The sequence below is a fragment of the Dermacentor silvarum genome, chromosome 5 (genome assembly GCF_013339745.2).
Source record: "Dermacentor silvarum isolate Dsil-2018 chromosome 5, BIME_Dsil_1.4, whole genome shotgun sequence".
Taxonomy (NCBI): domain Eukaryota; kingdom Metazoa; phylum Arthropoda; class Arachnida; order Ixodida; family Ixodidae; genus Dermacentor; species Dermacentor silvarum.
Window position 1 is genome coordinate 18,731,991 of NC_051158.1, and position 16,274 is coordinate 18,748,264.

A 16,274-nucleotide genomic window follows, 5' to 3' on the forward strand; every position below is an offset into this window, starting at 1 on the left:
GCCAACATTGTGTTCTCAAATACCTCGAGCACCCGGTACATTTTTAATTTATTTAACTCAAAAGTAGCAATTATGTATTACTGGGAATGCTCTCGCGATCATGAAATCAGTTAACAGCATTGGTGGGCCACCCATTTCGATGACGCTGCAAGACGGCATTGTGGAAGGGAGAGCAAGCAATTTTTCGCTGTTTACACAAAATTCTAAATTCCCGGCTGCATGCAGCTCAGTAATATTTAGCTCACATGTCCCCATCAGCCTCTATGACAGATCGGCAATGTTTTCTTACTAAGTTCAAAAAGTGTTTTAGAGCCCCTGTAATGTAAAGACCTGATTTTGCCTTGTCTTTATAATAATGCCCTACAATAATGCCCATATTAGGGCGCTGTAGGTATCTGTATAAATAAATAAATAAATAAATAAATAAATAGAAATAAAATGTTTATGTAAGCTATGCTAATGTAAGCCATGCTTTGACATATATTTTCTTTGTGTACCCCCCACCGCCACTTCATGTAATACCCCTAAGGGCCTGAATAGACGATTATGATGATAAAGAACACTCAATTTCCCTTATGCTTTTTTTGGCTGCACTGTCTGTTGGCTTTCTGTTGTGATTGCTACTCAAAATAACCCTTTGACGATAGTGCTTGCAAGCCTGCCAGACAATGGGGCTGCGTACCAGCTTGGTGGAACTTCTCGAGCATGCGTAGCCTCAGTTCCAGCACGATGTTGAAGTACTCCTTCTCCTCATCAAACCTACGCAGGAACCAGGGGATGTGCTGGAAGACCACCACATACTTGGCATCCGTCTGCTGGGCTTCGGCCAGCTGCTGGTCCAGCCACACATCCTGTTCTAGCGCCAGCTCTTGCACCTGCATAGGAATGTGATGATGATTAAGAGGAGATATGGGCCCTTGAGCGAAAATTTTTTAAATCTTTATTCGTCAAGCTATGGTGCTGTAAACTTCTGCATATATATAATTTGATGTGCTTATTTCAAATATGAGGTCCATTTTTTGTTTATCTCCTTTGGTTTTAATTTTATGCAAGTGTCCTTTAATTATCTTCTGCAAAGCTTTGCAAAGTATGTGTCCTTTCAATTTCGCTAAATAGGGTATCAATGGCTTCTGTGTGGTTCAAGGAATGCCGTAAGACCAACCGTGTTGCTCTGCCTTACCTAGAACGTGAGTTGCAAGGTTTCGAAGTTGAAACTCGAAACAGTGTTTTTCTGGTGCCTAACTTTGAAGTGTCGCAACTCGTGTTCTAAATAAGGCAAAGCAATAAGGTTGATCTTACGGCATTCCTTGAATGATACAGAAGCGATTGATATACTGTTTAGCGAAATCAAAAGAGCACATATTTTGCAAACCTTTGCAAAAAATTATTTAAAGGAAGCTCATATAAAATTACAACCAGAGGAGATAACCAAAAATGGAGTGCATATTCAAAATAAGCACATATCATTACATATATGCACAACATTTCAGCATCATATCTTGAATAAAAATTTTTTTTCTAGAACACTTTAGTCAGGAGCTCCTACCTATACTCCGTCCCACAATGTGTTGGCAGTGAAATGGAGGAAACCAGCAGGTATCAGACAATCAGGAGCACGATCATGCGAAAGCACTGCGTTCCTCCGCTATGGAGTGTCGTCTGCTCTCAAAAACATGATACCCGGCTAGGGTTGCCAACCGTCCTGAAATTAGCGGGAGAGTTCATACATTTAAGAAATGTTCGAAGTCCCGACTTTACCCTGTCGGAGATGGCCACATGTCCCGACTTTAGCTTTTTTCCTACTGAATAACAATCAATAAAAACTATATTTCCTTTTTTATATAGCCTGATAGCTCGTTTGCACATTTTTCTCTTTTGTTGCATTATAACAAACATAAAGGTACTTTTGTTTTTGTCGTGGTTCTAGTTCTGTTGCAAGCCCTAACCGTTAGCAGTACCTGTATCTGTATTGGCAGCTGCGTTAGTTGGGCAACTACTGCATCTTCTTTTACATCGCAACATAGTGGGACTACAAAAATTTTTGCAACTCTGTTGCATGTAGACTATGGCACTGATAAGATGGGTCGTCGTCAGCCGCGCCCCTACCCTTCTCCCCCTAGTCCCGACTGCATCCTCTCGAGAGTTGCCAACCCTGTACTCCTCTGCAGACAGCAAACTGTACCCTTAGAAGCACTGAATGGGGATGTGTACCTCATTGCAGAGCTGACGTTGTAGACTTTCCTTTAATAACTTGTGGGGTCAATTAAACATTTTGAAAAATGGCTTTATAGATTTAAACCACTCTACAACTGATTTGCTAATATTGTGTTGTATTGCCGATTGTAATATTGCATTGTAGCTTAATTTTTATTAAATCAGAAACTGAACAAATATCGCATAAGGTACTCACCATGGATGGGTCCTCATAGAACTGTGAGTTGAGGACAATGCACATTACACCACCACACCAGAAGGCAAAGTAGTCATCGCCAAAGCTGTTCTTGTAGGCACCAACACTGGCAGGTGTCGGCTGATTGCCAATGTCATGGTTGCCGCAGACGCACACAAGTGGCACCTCACTGCTCATCCTTGAGAAGACCCGCTTATAGTCTGCCTCCTGCACTGGCTTCAGCTGATCCCCTGGTGGAACCACACCAGAAGGAGAAGAGCATACACATGTGCCCCCAGTACACTTAAAGGCCAACTGCAACAACCTTACGAAATGCGTAAAAAGCCCAGTCTGAGAGAGCGAAGAAACACATCATGCGTTGAACAAAATTTTATGCTTGAAATGAGTGAAAGCATCATCAAAAGCTCATGAAAATAGATGTTTTTGATACCAAAAATAAAAAATAAAACACCACCATTAAATGGACACTAGAGAAACACTGAATCAGTTTAGGTTGATAAAGAACTCTACGTTCGTTGATTTTGCGATGGTAGGTTGATTATTAGAACAGAAAATGACGGTCCAAGTATCATTTCTGAATTTCGTGCTGGAAACCCAGGGCCGATACGTTAGTGTGATGTCACAAATTACAAAGCATTTTTTTTTCCCGCATTTTGGCCGTTGTGGTTCAGTAAAAGGTATTGAAACCTCCTATGTTTAGCCTTTGGCTCTTTTATAAAACGATGCAGTCCAATTTTATTGCCAAAACATTAACTAGGCCCATGCAGACGGCGTCACAATCCATAACATCATGAAGAGCCGGTGCAAGAATTTCAAGGCAGCATTGCCACCCATCTTTTGTTCTTGCGTCTTTTATGGCATACCAAGCGTCTTCTCGCAGTAAGAGTGACTTTTTTGGTATTATGGAAGGCCAATTCACTAACAACATTCAAATCGTTTTTATCTTTAGTGTCCCTTTAATGCTCTCCGGAAGTGATGTACAACCTAGAACATTAAAAACCAGCACAGCGGCTGGGCATGACCTCCGAGACTTGGCGGTGACCACGGCCTGCTAAATATCTTGAAAGTCATGGTCTGCTATACGCATCATATCCACTAACCATCAAGTGCCCTTGTCATCTGCAAACGTGCTAGATAAAGTCCCTTAATAAAAAATATGAGAGTATTGCCAGCCCAGCAACTTCGCCAAGGTTTCTTCGATAGCCATGAGCTACTCATTTAACACCAATTTAGCAAAAGCAAAATTTTTGTTGCAGTTGCCCTTTAACATTAAAGAAGTGTTGACATAAGCTTTCTGTCTCAATGCATGTGAGATTAACACTGCAGGAAATTAAAAAGAACACAGTACTGGTTGTCCTCGTGGTTCCTTTGCTGTCCTATTAACACTTGTTCCTTTCACACCAAAATGCATACCTAGCACCAATGTACCGACCAGCCCAACTGAGTACTTTGTCAATGTTTTCTGTCTGAATAATTTTCCTTTACTAGGTGCCTGTCAACTCCAAAATTGTGTTATGGTGCCTCAATTCTTCAAGCATGCAACGAGTAATCAACAATAACTTCCTTTATTGGGACTAATTCAAAATGCGAATAAAGTGCAGTGTGGCTATGCACTCAAAGTGGGAGTGCTCATTACATCATGGAAATCATGGAAATCATAGATAACGGTGAAATGGTATCACAGACCACTGAAAAATCTACTGGTCGGCTTGGATTAGTGGTCACAGGCCACATCATGACCTGACCGTGTCACCAAAAGCTGAGCATACTTGATACTCAATGGGATTCAGAGGGGTGCTCCGCATTCTCAGAGAATTGACAACAGAGGACCACGGTTATCCCATGTTGAATGTGGAGAAGTGCAGAGTGAAGGAATAATGGCCAATGCTGCGGCACGTACCCAGCTTTCAGCAACACAGTCATGGTGTGGCTTACTGATCCGCACATCAGTGGCTTGTGATACCGTGTGCGAGTATCATAGCTTTACTGTTTCTCATCTGTAACTTGAATCAGGACAGATCAAACACATGATCGACATAACACATTGACTACTGGTGTCACACGGCCACTTTTGATCGTGTTCGAGTCTGATCTGGGTCGAATTTCTTGATCACTAGTGACAATGATCACTGCTACACGAATCAACGATCCAGATCGAGTTTAGGTAAGCTCGAGTGCAACAGGTGTTTTAAGTGGGTCTAAAGCATTTATCAAATTTGTTTAATATGCTGCAAGAAATGGAAAAAACATTTTTTTTTTCTTTCAGAAAATTTGTTACTGTGGGTACTATCGTTTGCTGATCATCTGCAACTCTCTGAACTGCATGGTCGTCAGCCAATGATTGCAACCAAGAGGCTTGCTAGTAATGCCCGAACTGTGATTGTTTGCATCTGGATCGAGCAAGATTGTGATCAAAAGTGATCTATAGCAGCACTTGATCCGAATCGAGCTCAACCTGGATTGGGCCAAATCATAATTAATAGTGACCGTGTGACACGAGTATTACTCCCATTCCCAGAGTGTTGCATAGCTGGCCTCGTACTTATATATTCGCACTTCAGCGGTGCACATGTGCCAACACAGATAATGATGACAACCTACATGACCAACACCCCTGTTACATGTAGACAGAAGAAGAAGTCACATGCAGACAGAAGAAAGGGCCGAGACCCGAGCTCACAGCGAACACCAATACAAGTGAATTATTGCTTCATCCCCCAAACTCCCCAGCCCTGCTCTCCACTCTGCCAACTGCTCGTAGCAGTAGGTGGCGCTAGTAGCCGGTGGCGCTACAGCTAGTGCAGCACAACACTATCACTTGTCACAACCCCTTTAATTTCTGTGATGTAAGAAAGAGTCCTGCTTCAAGCACGAAGCCATGTTGCACTTGCTGTGTATTTTAAGTATGTCCCAATAAAATACAAGTAATTAAATATTTTTTGCACTCTTGAAGCTTCATGCTATAATTAACGAGCCAACAGCTATACATCTAAAGGGAAAAAAGTATTTAAAGAAATTATCAGGATGGAAGTTAGGGCTGGTTGGTTCGATATTAGGAAAGGTAAAGCAGCGCGAAGAACATAGACAAAAGGATGACGTAAAATCCACACCAGCTTGACTGAATACCTGACTAATTAATACATGTAAGCATAAAAGGCGACGCTGCTAGTCAGCACCTGTGTGTGCTTTACACCTTCCTTTCATTGATGTTCATGCTGCTTTACCACTTTTCAAAAACGAGACAAAGACTGTGTCGGTGCTTATTCAAAGAGACCAGGGTCAGCAGTTCTGCTAGCTATAAGCAGATTCGAGCTTGTTAGTTTCTTTCACGTGGCTTGTAAAGTTTGCCGGTCACTTGTCACGTACTTATGGGCAGTGGGGCTTGTTGACAACCGTGCTTTTATTGTTCAAGACAATGGTAATTTGATGTTATGCTCACTTTCATGAGCGTTTGTGTAGTCAAATTTGTTGTCACCTAGACTTGTGCACCGCACAAATTTGGAAAAACTATCATCAAAATCAAGCACATTAGCGCAAAAGCTATCACAACCAAAGTTTGCCTCAAGGATAGATTTGCAACCAGTTATAGTGGGCAGCTACTAGCTGTTACTCCAATGTACAGTGGAACCCTGTTGATACGTTCCTTGCTGTTGTGTTTTCCTGGCTACTACGTTGTGTTTTCGTGGTCCCAACCTAAACCTCATTGACTCCTATGTCATGTATCCAGCGACCATGCCTATGTATTAGGTTCCCATTTGATACATCTGTAATGTTCCCACATCTTGCATTGCGTTTGAACGTGGCAGTCATGTAAATTTAGTGGTGCAAAGGCAAATTTGCTCTCACACGTTGCTATGAAAACGATTAATATAAACTCGCGGTTAAGCTTGTCAAGCCCTGCCTGTGGCCCCATCCCAAAAAGGTGGGAGTATGCGATCACCAGTCCCGATAAGCATGTCTCGACACAGTTGCGGTTCTTGCAGGCTCCCTAAAGTCAGCTTTGCTGCAGTAGAGCCATGTTACGTGGTGGAGATTAAAACTGTAAAGAGGCAGTGGCGCACCGACGGGGGAGGGGGGGTTTCGGGGGTTGTAACCTTCCCCCCCCCCCCTGAGGCCAACTTAACCCCCCTTTTGTTTAACCCCTTCTCTTTCCTTGCGCATTTGAGTACTGCAACTAAGATGTAAGACGCGCAATCGTCTGCACACTCGCAAAAAACACATTTTTTGACAATTTCCCGTCAAGAAAGCAAAATTAGTGCTGTTTAGATGGTATTCCCAAACTGTCAACCCCCCTCTGGCAGAGATCCTGGGTGCGCTACTGTAAAAAGGCTACTGGCACATAACCTAGTATGTGTCCCTTAATTATACACACACGCACGTACCGTCTAATAACTGCACAAGCAGCCATTCAGAGCTATTTCTAATGTTGATGTTCCAATTTATGGCCTTCCCAACTGTTACGGTTCTTTTTCCGTGGTCTTTTAAAGAGGCCCTGGACTACTTTTTATCGAAGTTGAGAAATGCATTTGAAGTTAAAATAGACTATTTCAGAAATACTTTGCCAGAAAAAGTCCAAAAGTGGCTGCTTTCGAAGCTCTGCCCGGGACAGAGCGTTGCTTGACCATTCACAAATGCGAGAAGTACCAAAAGGCACCACAAGAATATACCGCCCTAGAAGTGGCCATGAGTGAGTGCGCGCGGGCAAGCACGCATGTGGTCTGACCTTAAGTTTCTCGTGGTTCGAGGTTAGTTGAGTGCTCAAAACTAATTGAAATTAGTGAGATCTGACGGCTACAACACCAATAAGCAGGGTGACCAAAGTTTAATTCCTACATGGGCGGCAGCAGCCGAGCGTGAGCAGACGATAATCGGCTCCTTCTAGAAGTCCCCAATAATTAGCGAAATTCGAAAGCAGATTTTCCCTTACTTCAGCCTGTTTATTAAACTGCGTCAATAACACAGTAACAGTAGGAAGAAGTGCACTGATCCAAACGCCCTTCTTGATTGATGTCAGCTATTGTGGAATAGCAGCCGCAAATGGGAAACTGCTATATTACGAAATAAAGTGTCCAAAAATGAGTGAGGAGAGGCTTCTGTTGAAAAGAGAACGTTTGAGAAGACAGTGACATTGCGCTCCGCTTGCGAGGTCCATGGCCTGCGCACGAGTGCAAAATTTGGCTGACATGCTGACAGCAGTGTATGCTATCCACGGACTGTGTTTTTTTTTCACCAAGCCCGAGGGGTGGTTCAGGACCCCTATAATGTCCACTTGTGCTTCTTGCTCGGTCCAATTAATGCTGTTAAAATGTTCCATGAAGTCTGTCATTACTATGCTTGCTGCATTATATGGCCAAATCTTCCATTTCACATATGAATGCAAAAGCATTACTGCAGCCACTTTGTAGGTATCCATCTGACGAAAACTATGGGCCAATCCCAAAAGCAGTGCAGTCTAACACAGAGTCTCAAAGAGTCAGCTGTCACAAGAAGGTAAGAAACTGGCATGTGATGCAAGCGCCAAACGTTTCACAGAGCGACCTTGGCACGAGAGAAGCATGCGTGCGACTGTGGCCTAATAGTTAGAGCTGAAAGACAGATCCCACCATTGGTCTCTCATTTTTTTATAGCATTATAAACAGAACTTGCTCACTTTGGAGGTACCTAACAGAAAACTCTAGGTGTGTTGTGCGAACGTTAGCACATCACAGAATGCCAGAAATCGCAAGCTCGTAAGAAATACAAAGTATAGAAACATCACTTTAATAAATGAGAGTGTACAAGGTTGCTTGTGATACGTGCACACACGTGCAGCTGTCGAGCAGTCACAATCATCACAATTTAAGTATGCTGTCGCATACTTAGAGAGAAGTGCTACACTGTGGCCTAGTTTTTTTATGAGTGTTTATCTCAGCAAAGTTCCGGTGCACACTCACCAGGCATGGCATCCACGAGGTCTCCACAAACAACAAAGAACCGTGGCTTCGGCTCCATCCGATTGACAGCCTCAACGGCTTTCTCGGTGAGCGCTATTTCCTTGTCCCACCGTGGGTTTGGCTTTTTCTCCAGGTATGACTCGATCATGCCAAACTGCGTGTCTGCTGCTTGGATGAAGAAGAATGGGCCTTTCCACTGACCCTCGGTCTCTGCAAAAGCAAACAGGAGAAAGAGGCTAATCATAACCTCTTAAAGAAATACTACAAGTTATGTCCAAGATCCGAGTTTTCCTGTCAACCGTCTTCAGCATGGGAGAGCACAGTCAGCTGTTTTGTCATTGTGGCATTTAATATGCAGCAGGATAAGGAACTGCAAACTGCAAATTACTGAAATTCTTAACAGAATCTACCCTTTCATAGTCATTTTTAACAGCGGAGCTGTTTAAACCGGCCGTTATTCCGTTAGTCGTCCACAAAAAATGTGGGCCGATCCTGGCGGTAGTGCAGAAAGGGTCCAAGCGCAATGCACATACCCCTGTGAACTAGCGAAGCTGAGCCTGGATAAGCCTAGCTGAGCCTGGCTAAGTTTCGTTAAGCATGGTTGGGACTACTTAAGCTTAGTCAATCATCGATAGCCAATTGATAGCCAATCAATAATCGATCCAAAATACCATGCCTACTGCATGGTCAATGGTATAGTGCTGTTAAGTTTCAGTTTTGCAATAATGGTTGAGATTTTGGAATTGCTAATCAATCAATAACCAATAAATTCTGGAAAATGTCGAGAGTGACTTGGTAGTGCTTAGCCTAGTCCAAATACGTGGCCAATACCTTGCGATAGCCAATCGATAGCTAATCGATCAATAATCAATAAATTCCGGAAAATGCTGGGGATGACTTGGTAGTGCTTAGCCTAGCCCAAAAGCAAGGACGAGCTAGGTGCCCATCAGCTCTGCTGTCTCTAGCAGCGCAAGCTATGCTAGTTTTTTTCAAGGACATAAAAAGCAAATGCTGATAAATCTCATACAAATGTGGAAGTATTTCCACAATCCATGTGAAACAAGGGACTAAAAGATGGAAGACACGTTGTTGGGCTAATTGGTACACGTTAACCCCTTCGTGCCTTGGACGAGCTGGGTTCATCCATGCAATTCTGGTATAAACAGTCAAGGACAAGCTATGCTTGTTGGCGGTACATTTTATTTTCTATAAATGCCATGAACGAGCTGGTTTTGTTCAAGTGCTTTGTCGTGATTCTGGTAGATGGCAGCACACAATTCGTAGGGCAGTGCAAGAAGGTGCGAGTTCATTCTGCCAGAGGAAATAAAACAAATTGGCAAATGGGGTCTATAAGAATGGCGATGCCAACAACTCGAGCTTCGTTGGCTTCTTTGCAAAAAGAAAGGCTGATTTCAGCGATGAATCGAGTGATCTCAAAGATAAGTATACTGCTCTTCGAGTGAAGACAACACCGAGGTTCTTAATGCACTCAGCTTGTCTTCTGAGAGGCGATTCCGGTGACTAACTTTGCAAAGCAGTGAGAAAAACTTGGCATAAACAAAGCCCCTGCATGCCTGTCTCGCTTCATTTTGGAGTGTCTTGATCTGGAGGACCCAAGTGCCATTGGATTATTTCAAAGTGTACTCTGCAGGCGAACGTAGAGCTTAATGGGTTTTTTTCCCATACATACTGCATGGTCAATGGTATAGTACTGTTAAGTTTCAGTTTTGCAATAATGGTTGAGATTTCAGACAAATAAACACTTACCACATCATCTGCAATGTCTTCATAAAAAGTTCCACAATAAAAATTTTGCCTATTTTTGGTCAAATTTGGGGTAATAGTGTGGCATGGAAGGGGGTTAAGGACATAATGCAGCGCTATGATACAACCATGATGAAAGACGCACTAGACGCAGAAGAATGATATTTACAGAAACCAGATGGTTCAGGGAGCTTTACTGCAGTGTCAATATTAAAAAAAAAAAAAAAATGTGCAGAAAGACACCATGGCCGCTTTTTCTAAGCGAATAGCCTAACACTTCAAGAAAGTTATTCGCTTTATCAAAGGAACGCTGTGCTTGAAGGTATATATTAGTTGCAGTAAGGATATTTATGTAGCGCTTGTTGTTTCATTGTGTATTTCTGTATAGAACAGAGCCATTAGCCAGCACATCTGAAGCGGTTGTATAGGTGGACAGCAGATGCATCTCAAAGAGCTATAATAGGCGTTCAGCACGGTTGTGCAAAATCATGCATCTTTTGCATGTCCAATCATCACCACAAACCACGAAAATGGGCAAAAGAGCCAAAGAAAGCTATTTGCTTTAAAATTAGGCTTCTCGTCACCAAGGCAAGTGTGATTATCCTTGGCAACATTCACCAGCCAATGATGACCTCTGCTACCACAATGAAGCAATGAAAACATTGGTACTATTCACAGACTCCATGCTTATTTTGTGATTACTTTCTAATTAGTTACTACAGCCAATGTATTTGATGCTCATCAAAGAAGCATCCAGGTAGCCCTTCACACTAGCATGCCTCTCCCAATCTGAAATCTAATTCATTCTCACGTTACCGTTACTCACAAAACAAGATAAACATTTGCTTCTTGGGGGCATTCCTGCCTTACCAGCAGGGAGTGCAGATGGCAACAGATTGACAGCATGAGTAAACGACAAAGGGCAAAGAAAACGATGGGACAAAATCTCCTCCCAGTCCAAGTGTGAAGCCATGTGAAAAGGGGGGGGGGGGGGGGCAAAATGTGAAAACAAGAAATAGTTTTTGCACTCATACAGCAGAGACAAGTGAGGACGAGGCATTGATTGCTATTAAAAAGCAAAACAAACTGCAATTAGCAGTCATCTAGCCAAACAATTATTTACCCGAGGAGACTTCTCTTTTAAACACATTATCAATTACAGGATTAAGTGCATTTGTAGTGCCATCAAACTTTGATGAAGCTTCTGAACAAATACACATAGAACTTACTGTGCACTCAACAAGGAAAAAAGAACTGATAAAAAATTCACTACACAGTCAACTTGAAAGGTAGGATTCCAAACTAAGCATGCTGCCATCTACAGTTTCAACCGAGAGCGAGCGCCCGCAGGAGAAGGTGGCGGCGTGGGCTCCCCGCAGTTGACATGAAATTATCAGTTGTTGAACATGGGATGTCTCAGAATGGAGCCAACATTTAGACCAGAGGACTGGTCAGGGCGACAACTGCTTTCCTTGGCAGCATTGGTACCCCCAATGGGGAAGGAGAATAAGCAGGTGCACGGAGCAGGGTGAAGGAAGTGAAAATTTTTAAAGAAATTGGTGTTTATTTGTGGCAGCTGACACACGAATTACTGTAGCTTACGTGTTACTATGTACAGAGCGGTCCACTGTTAAAGGAAACACCGGAGCGCGTGGCGTCTGCTCTGCACCACCTCCGGCCGGCGCCTGCACCAACAAGTTTCACGCAGGCGCAGTGAGTTTCGGGCAGGAGCACTGAGCGGTGCTATTTCGTCGTCTGCTACAGTCTGCTGCCGTGATTCCGATATTAGCGAAGCAAGCAGTCACGCCTTTTTAATGTTGGCCGGTAACTGCATGGGCACACTCTGATAGCCAGCTGTTGCAAAGCTGAAAGAAAATTAGATGAGGCAAAATACTAACTCGCTGTTTTTTGTGTTTTTTTTTTATGTTTCAACTTACACGACAAACATGATCATTTCTTTACGGACGTCTCTTTGTGGCACAGCTATATTGGATAATACTTTGTGTGTAGTGCCCATCTCATTTGTAGCACTGCATATTTGTGTCGCTGCAGTGCGTCGACTGAAGAAAGAATCCACAAGCGCATTTAAAGAGCATATTAAATTATAAAGAGCTATCACTCGAGCTATCGTTGAGTCATGGGAATCGACATGCACAGTAAGCATTTCATGAAGTGGTTTTGAAGCAGACAAATTTTTCTGAAAAGAGAAGGCGAACAAAAGACGGCAGCGTCATTGCTGCTCAAGTTTGGGAAATTTATCTGATTATAAATCGATCCAGTCACTTTCCTTGAAGCTAGAAGGAAAGTGGCTGCTTTCATATGAGGGCGGTCCGATAAGTACTTAGCCTCACCGCAAGAGCGCGACGCTATCGCATGAGACATATACTGACATTGAGTACGCTCTCTTAGAGGGACACATGCAAAGGTCTAGTCGAATCGGGCTCGCGGTTTTGTTTTTGGGCGCTTGAGGAAGAGGAAGCAGGTGATTTTTCGTGTGTCCGTTAAAAAATGGAAAAAGAGCAATATCGGTCGGTGATTCAATTCTTGTTTTTGGAAGGGAAATCGCGCAGCGAAATCAAAGAGCGACTGGATGGTGTCTACGGTGAGTCTTCTCCTTCGATGGCAACCGTCAAAAATTGGTTCAACGAGTTTAAACGTGGTCGCACGTCGGTTTTTGATGAGCCTCGCCCAGGGGCCCCGTAAACGGCTACCATGGCCGATAACGTGGCAAAAATCCACGACCTCGTATTGGCAGACCGCCGACTGAAGGTGCGCGAGATTGCTGAGACAGAAGGCATCTCAAAAGATCGCGTGGGTCATATCCTGCATGAAATTTTGGGCATGAGAAAGCTGTCGGCGCGATGGGTGCCACGTTTGCTCACTCCGGACAACAAGCGCGTCCGTGAGACCACTTCAGAGCAGTGTTTGAAGCTGTTTAAGCGTAATCCGAAGGAGTTCCTGCGTCGTTTTGTGACAGTCGACGAAACATGGATCCACTGGTACACACCAGAGACCAAAGAACAGTCGAAACAGTGGACTGCACCCAGAGAACCTGCTCCGAAGAAGGCAAAGACTGTTGCATCGGCCAGAAAGGTGATGGCCACCGTTTTCTGGGATTCTCGAGGTGTGATCTTCGTCGACTACCTTGAGAAGGGCAAAACGGTGACAGGACCCTACTATGCCGAATTACTGGGCCGATTCGATGCCGAATTGCGAAAAAAACGGCCACATTTGGTGAAGAAAAAGGTGCTCTTCCACCATGACAATGCGCCAGCTCATACCTGCGCCGTCGCCACAGCCAAGTTGGTCGAACTGGGCTACGAAGTGGTGCCCCATCCAGCGTATTCGCCAGATTTGGCCCCGAGCGATTTCTTCTTGTTTCCCAACTTGAAAAAGTCACTCGCCGGACAAATATTTGAGTTGAATGAAGTTATCGCCGCCACAGAAGCCTACGTGCAGCTCAGGAGAAAACATATTTTTTTGACGGGATCAAGAAGTTGGAGGATCGCTGGGTCAAGTGTATAGAGTTGAAAGGGGACTATGTTGAGAAATAAATCGACACCATTCCAAAATTTTCGTTTTTCTTTTGAAGGCTAAGTACTTATCGGACCGCCCTCGTATACGAATAACCCGAGCTGCTTGCTTCGCGACGATCCGAAGCGCTGCAGCAGACGACGAAAGAGCATCACCCATAGCACTCACTGCGCCTGTGCAACGTTCATTGCAGCCGCCGGCCGGCAGTGGCACCAAGCAGACGCCACGAGCTGCGGTGTTCCCTTTAACAGTGGACCACTCTGTACATGGACAGTAAGCATGATAACACATAGCAACCATGTGCCATCCTGCCTCCCTTCTGTCCTGTCCATTAAGCCTGTAAACTACAATATTCATGCTGCATTTCAGCAGTAGTTGTTGCTGCACATCTACTTGCAAATGTTTTATAGTGCACTTATTTTCTCCCATCAAACAGTGCACTACGCCCTCACATAAGTCATAAAACATTGTTGATGTTACATTGCAAAGTGGTTCCCTTCATATCACCCCAAGGGGCACAACATGAAGGAACGGAGGTTCCTCAATCATTATGTTTGAAGTATTGTATACTCTCAACAGAATGCCATTCCAGGCTGCCTCACAATTTCCTAAGGAATGTGGCCCCCAGCAAGTTTGTGAGGTTGGAGCAGTGAACCATAATTTCAAGCCACAGTTTTTGTGCACTCTTGTAATGAATATGTGTGTAAAAGGGTTTATGTACAATGCATAAAAACTAAAACTTCCTTGAAATGGTGCATGAGAACTGTACTGGACATGTATGAATACTCCCACCATTCATCACATTCTGAGATAAACCAGACATCACATACGCACGCTAGCAAAAGCAACTCATTTGTGCTCATTGGTAAGTGTATAGGACTGACTACTGGCCTCTCTCTCGCTCTATTTTTTTTTTTTTTTCAGCTGAAGAATTTACATTGGGTAAAGAGAATAATGAAAACCACAACTTCCAAAGTGAGAATGGCGGGCGGCATATTTTTTCTATTGTAACAAAAGAGATATGATGTCACAATTTGTTGGGCTGCATATGTTGAGCTTCTTCAAAGATGCATGCCAGTTCGAGTAGCCAGAGGAAATTTCCGACTGTCACGGTATTACACTTGTTGCTTGCCAACACCGAAAGAGTGGCACAAAGTGGTTGTACTCCGCCCTAGCCCAACTAGTTCCCATTCCAGCCTCGTCAAATCACTTCGACGCTCAGGCCTACAGTTCCTACTTTTATCTCTGGAATTCCTTTTTTTCTTTTCTTCAGGCTAATGTTTATCAATTTTTCTTGGCGTAAGATTACCGCACCCTACGCACCACTTTATTTCCGCACGGCTTAAAAATGTAACGGCGCAGAGAACGAAGCTAACGCCGGTTGACATAACCGATGAACGCCAGCTGTTTGTTTGCGTTCTCACCCGATGCTTCAAACAATCTATGAAATCGCCGTACTGATAACACCGCAGAACGCACAACACACTTGCACAAACGTTAGGCGGTCGTAAATATTTGACGACGAAACTTGTGGCACCTCACTATTTGCCGGTGATCGGAGAAACTTTGGCAGCTGTTCCGCCTGCAACAGTACGGAACGCCTTGCTTCAAGTTCATTGATTTCCGTAACGAAAGCTTTCGGAATGGTCACGCAGGCTGATGCGGCAGGCGTTGACACTCAACTATACTGACCCGAGTTTCAGATCGGCAATATATATCGTGCTCGCAGATACACTGCGCAAGCAGGCGACGCTGTCGAAATCGGTAGACGCAGATCAGGCAAAAGAAGACGCGCCGCACGATCTCGAGAGACCGGCGACATGCCGCCGCCAACACACAGGACGATCATCTCACCCTTCGTGAGACCCTCGTACGATCTGTTGCGAGCACGGATCCTGAATTCGGTACTCATCGCCGCTGACTCTTCGGTGATGTGGTAAGGCTGGAAAGACTTCTCTACGGTGCTCGGCATTGCCGCAGCTGAAAGTGAAAATCCCGGAAACCACCGGCGGAAACCACCGCACCTGACGGCAAGTCTAGTGCAGTGTGCAAAGAACATGCACACGCGCGCGAAACTGTGCACTGAACTCGGGGGTTGGATGTCACAACCTTTCACAGATAAGCGCCGAGAATACACGACAAAACCTTAACCACTCCAAAGAAAACGAGAAAAACAAAACGGAAACTCGCTACGTCGCAGCTGGAGTAAGATTTGCGTCACATGCTGTCGGCCCAATCCTTTTTTTTTTTTTTTTTTTTTTTTTTGGGGGGGGGGGGGGAACTCGACATGGAGGTAAAAAAAAAAAAGGTAAGTTTTTTTCCTTCCTCCATGGAACTCGAGATGCAAATCGTGTCAGTAGATTTTCTGTGTGTTGCGTGAGCAAATTTCAAGTTCACCACCAGCACAAGCACGATGACCAATTTGAAGTTATTACGCGATTTGTGGTTTAAGCCCCGAATCGAGCGCAATACAAAACATACAAACAGCGACTATGAACAGCGGCTGCAGCGGCGAAGAACGGCAATGGCTCGAACTCTAGCTACACTCTAGTTCGAACTATTCGAACACAGCATGGAGGAAGGAACACAGCCTGTGGCTCGGAAGATGCTCGAAAGTGCTCGAAAGACTCGAA

General features: G+C 44.1%; 1 protein-coding gene across 1 annotated transcript in view; it reads right to left on the reverse strand.

Annotated features, from left to right (window-relative positions):
* The window catches only part of LOC119452981 (serine/threonine-protein phosphatase CPPED1), a 28,222-nt gene extending 12,355 nt beyond the window's left edge, over positions 1 to 15,867 (reverse strand). The window contains exons 1-4 of the mRNA XM_037714946.2: positions 15,496 to 15,867; positions 8,344 to 8,553; positions 2,411 to 2,640; positions 683 to 875 (exon numbers count right to left, since the gene is read on the reverse strand). Coding sequence (XP_037570874.1) covers positions 683 to 875; positions 2,411 to 2,640; positions 8,344 to 8,553; positions 15,496 to 15,700 — 838 coding nt within the window. The 5' untranslated portion in view covers positions 15,701 to 15,867. The remainder of the gene's footprint in view (positions 1 to 682; positions 876 to 2,410; positions 2,641 to 8,343; positions 8,554 to 15,495) is intronic.
* Between the last annotated feature and the right edge of the window lie 407 nt (positions 15,868 to 16,274).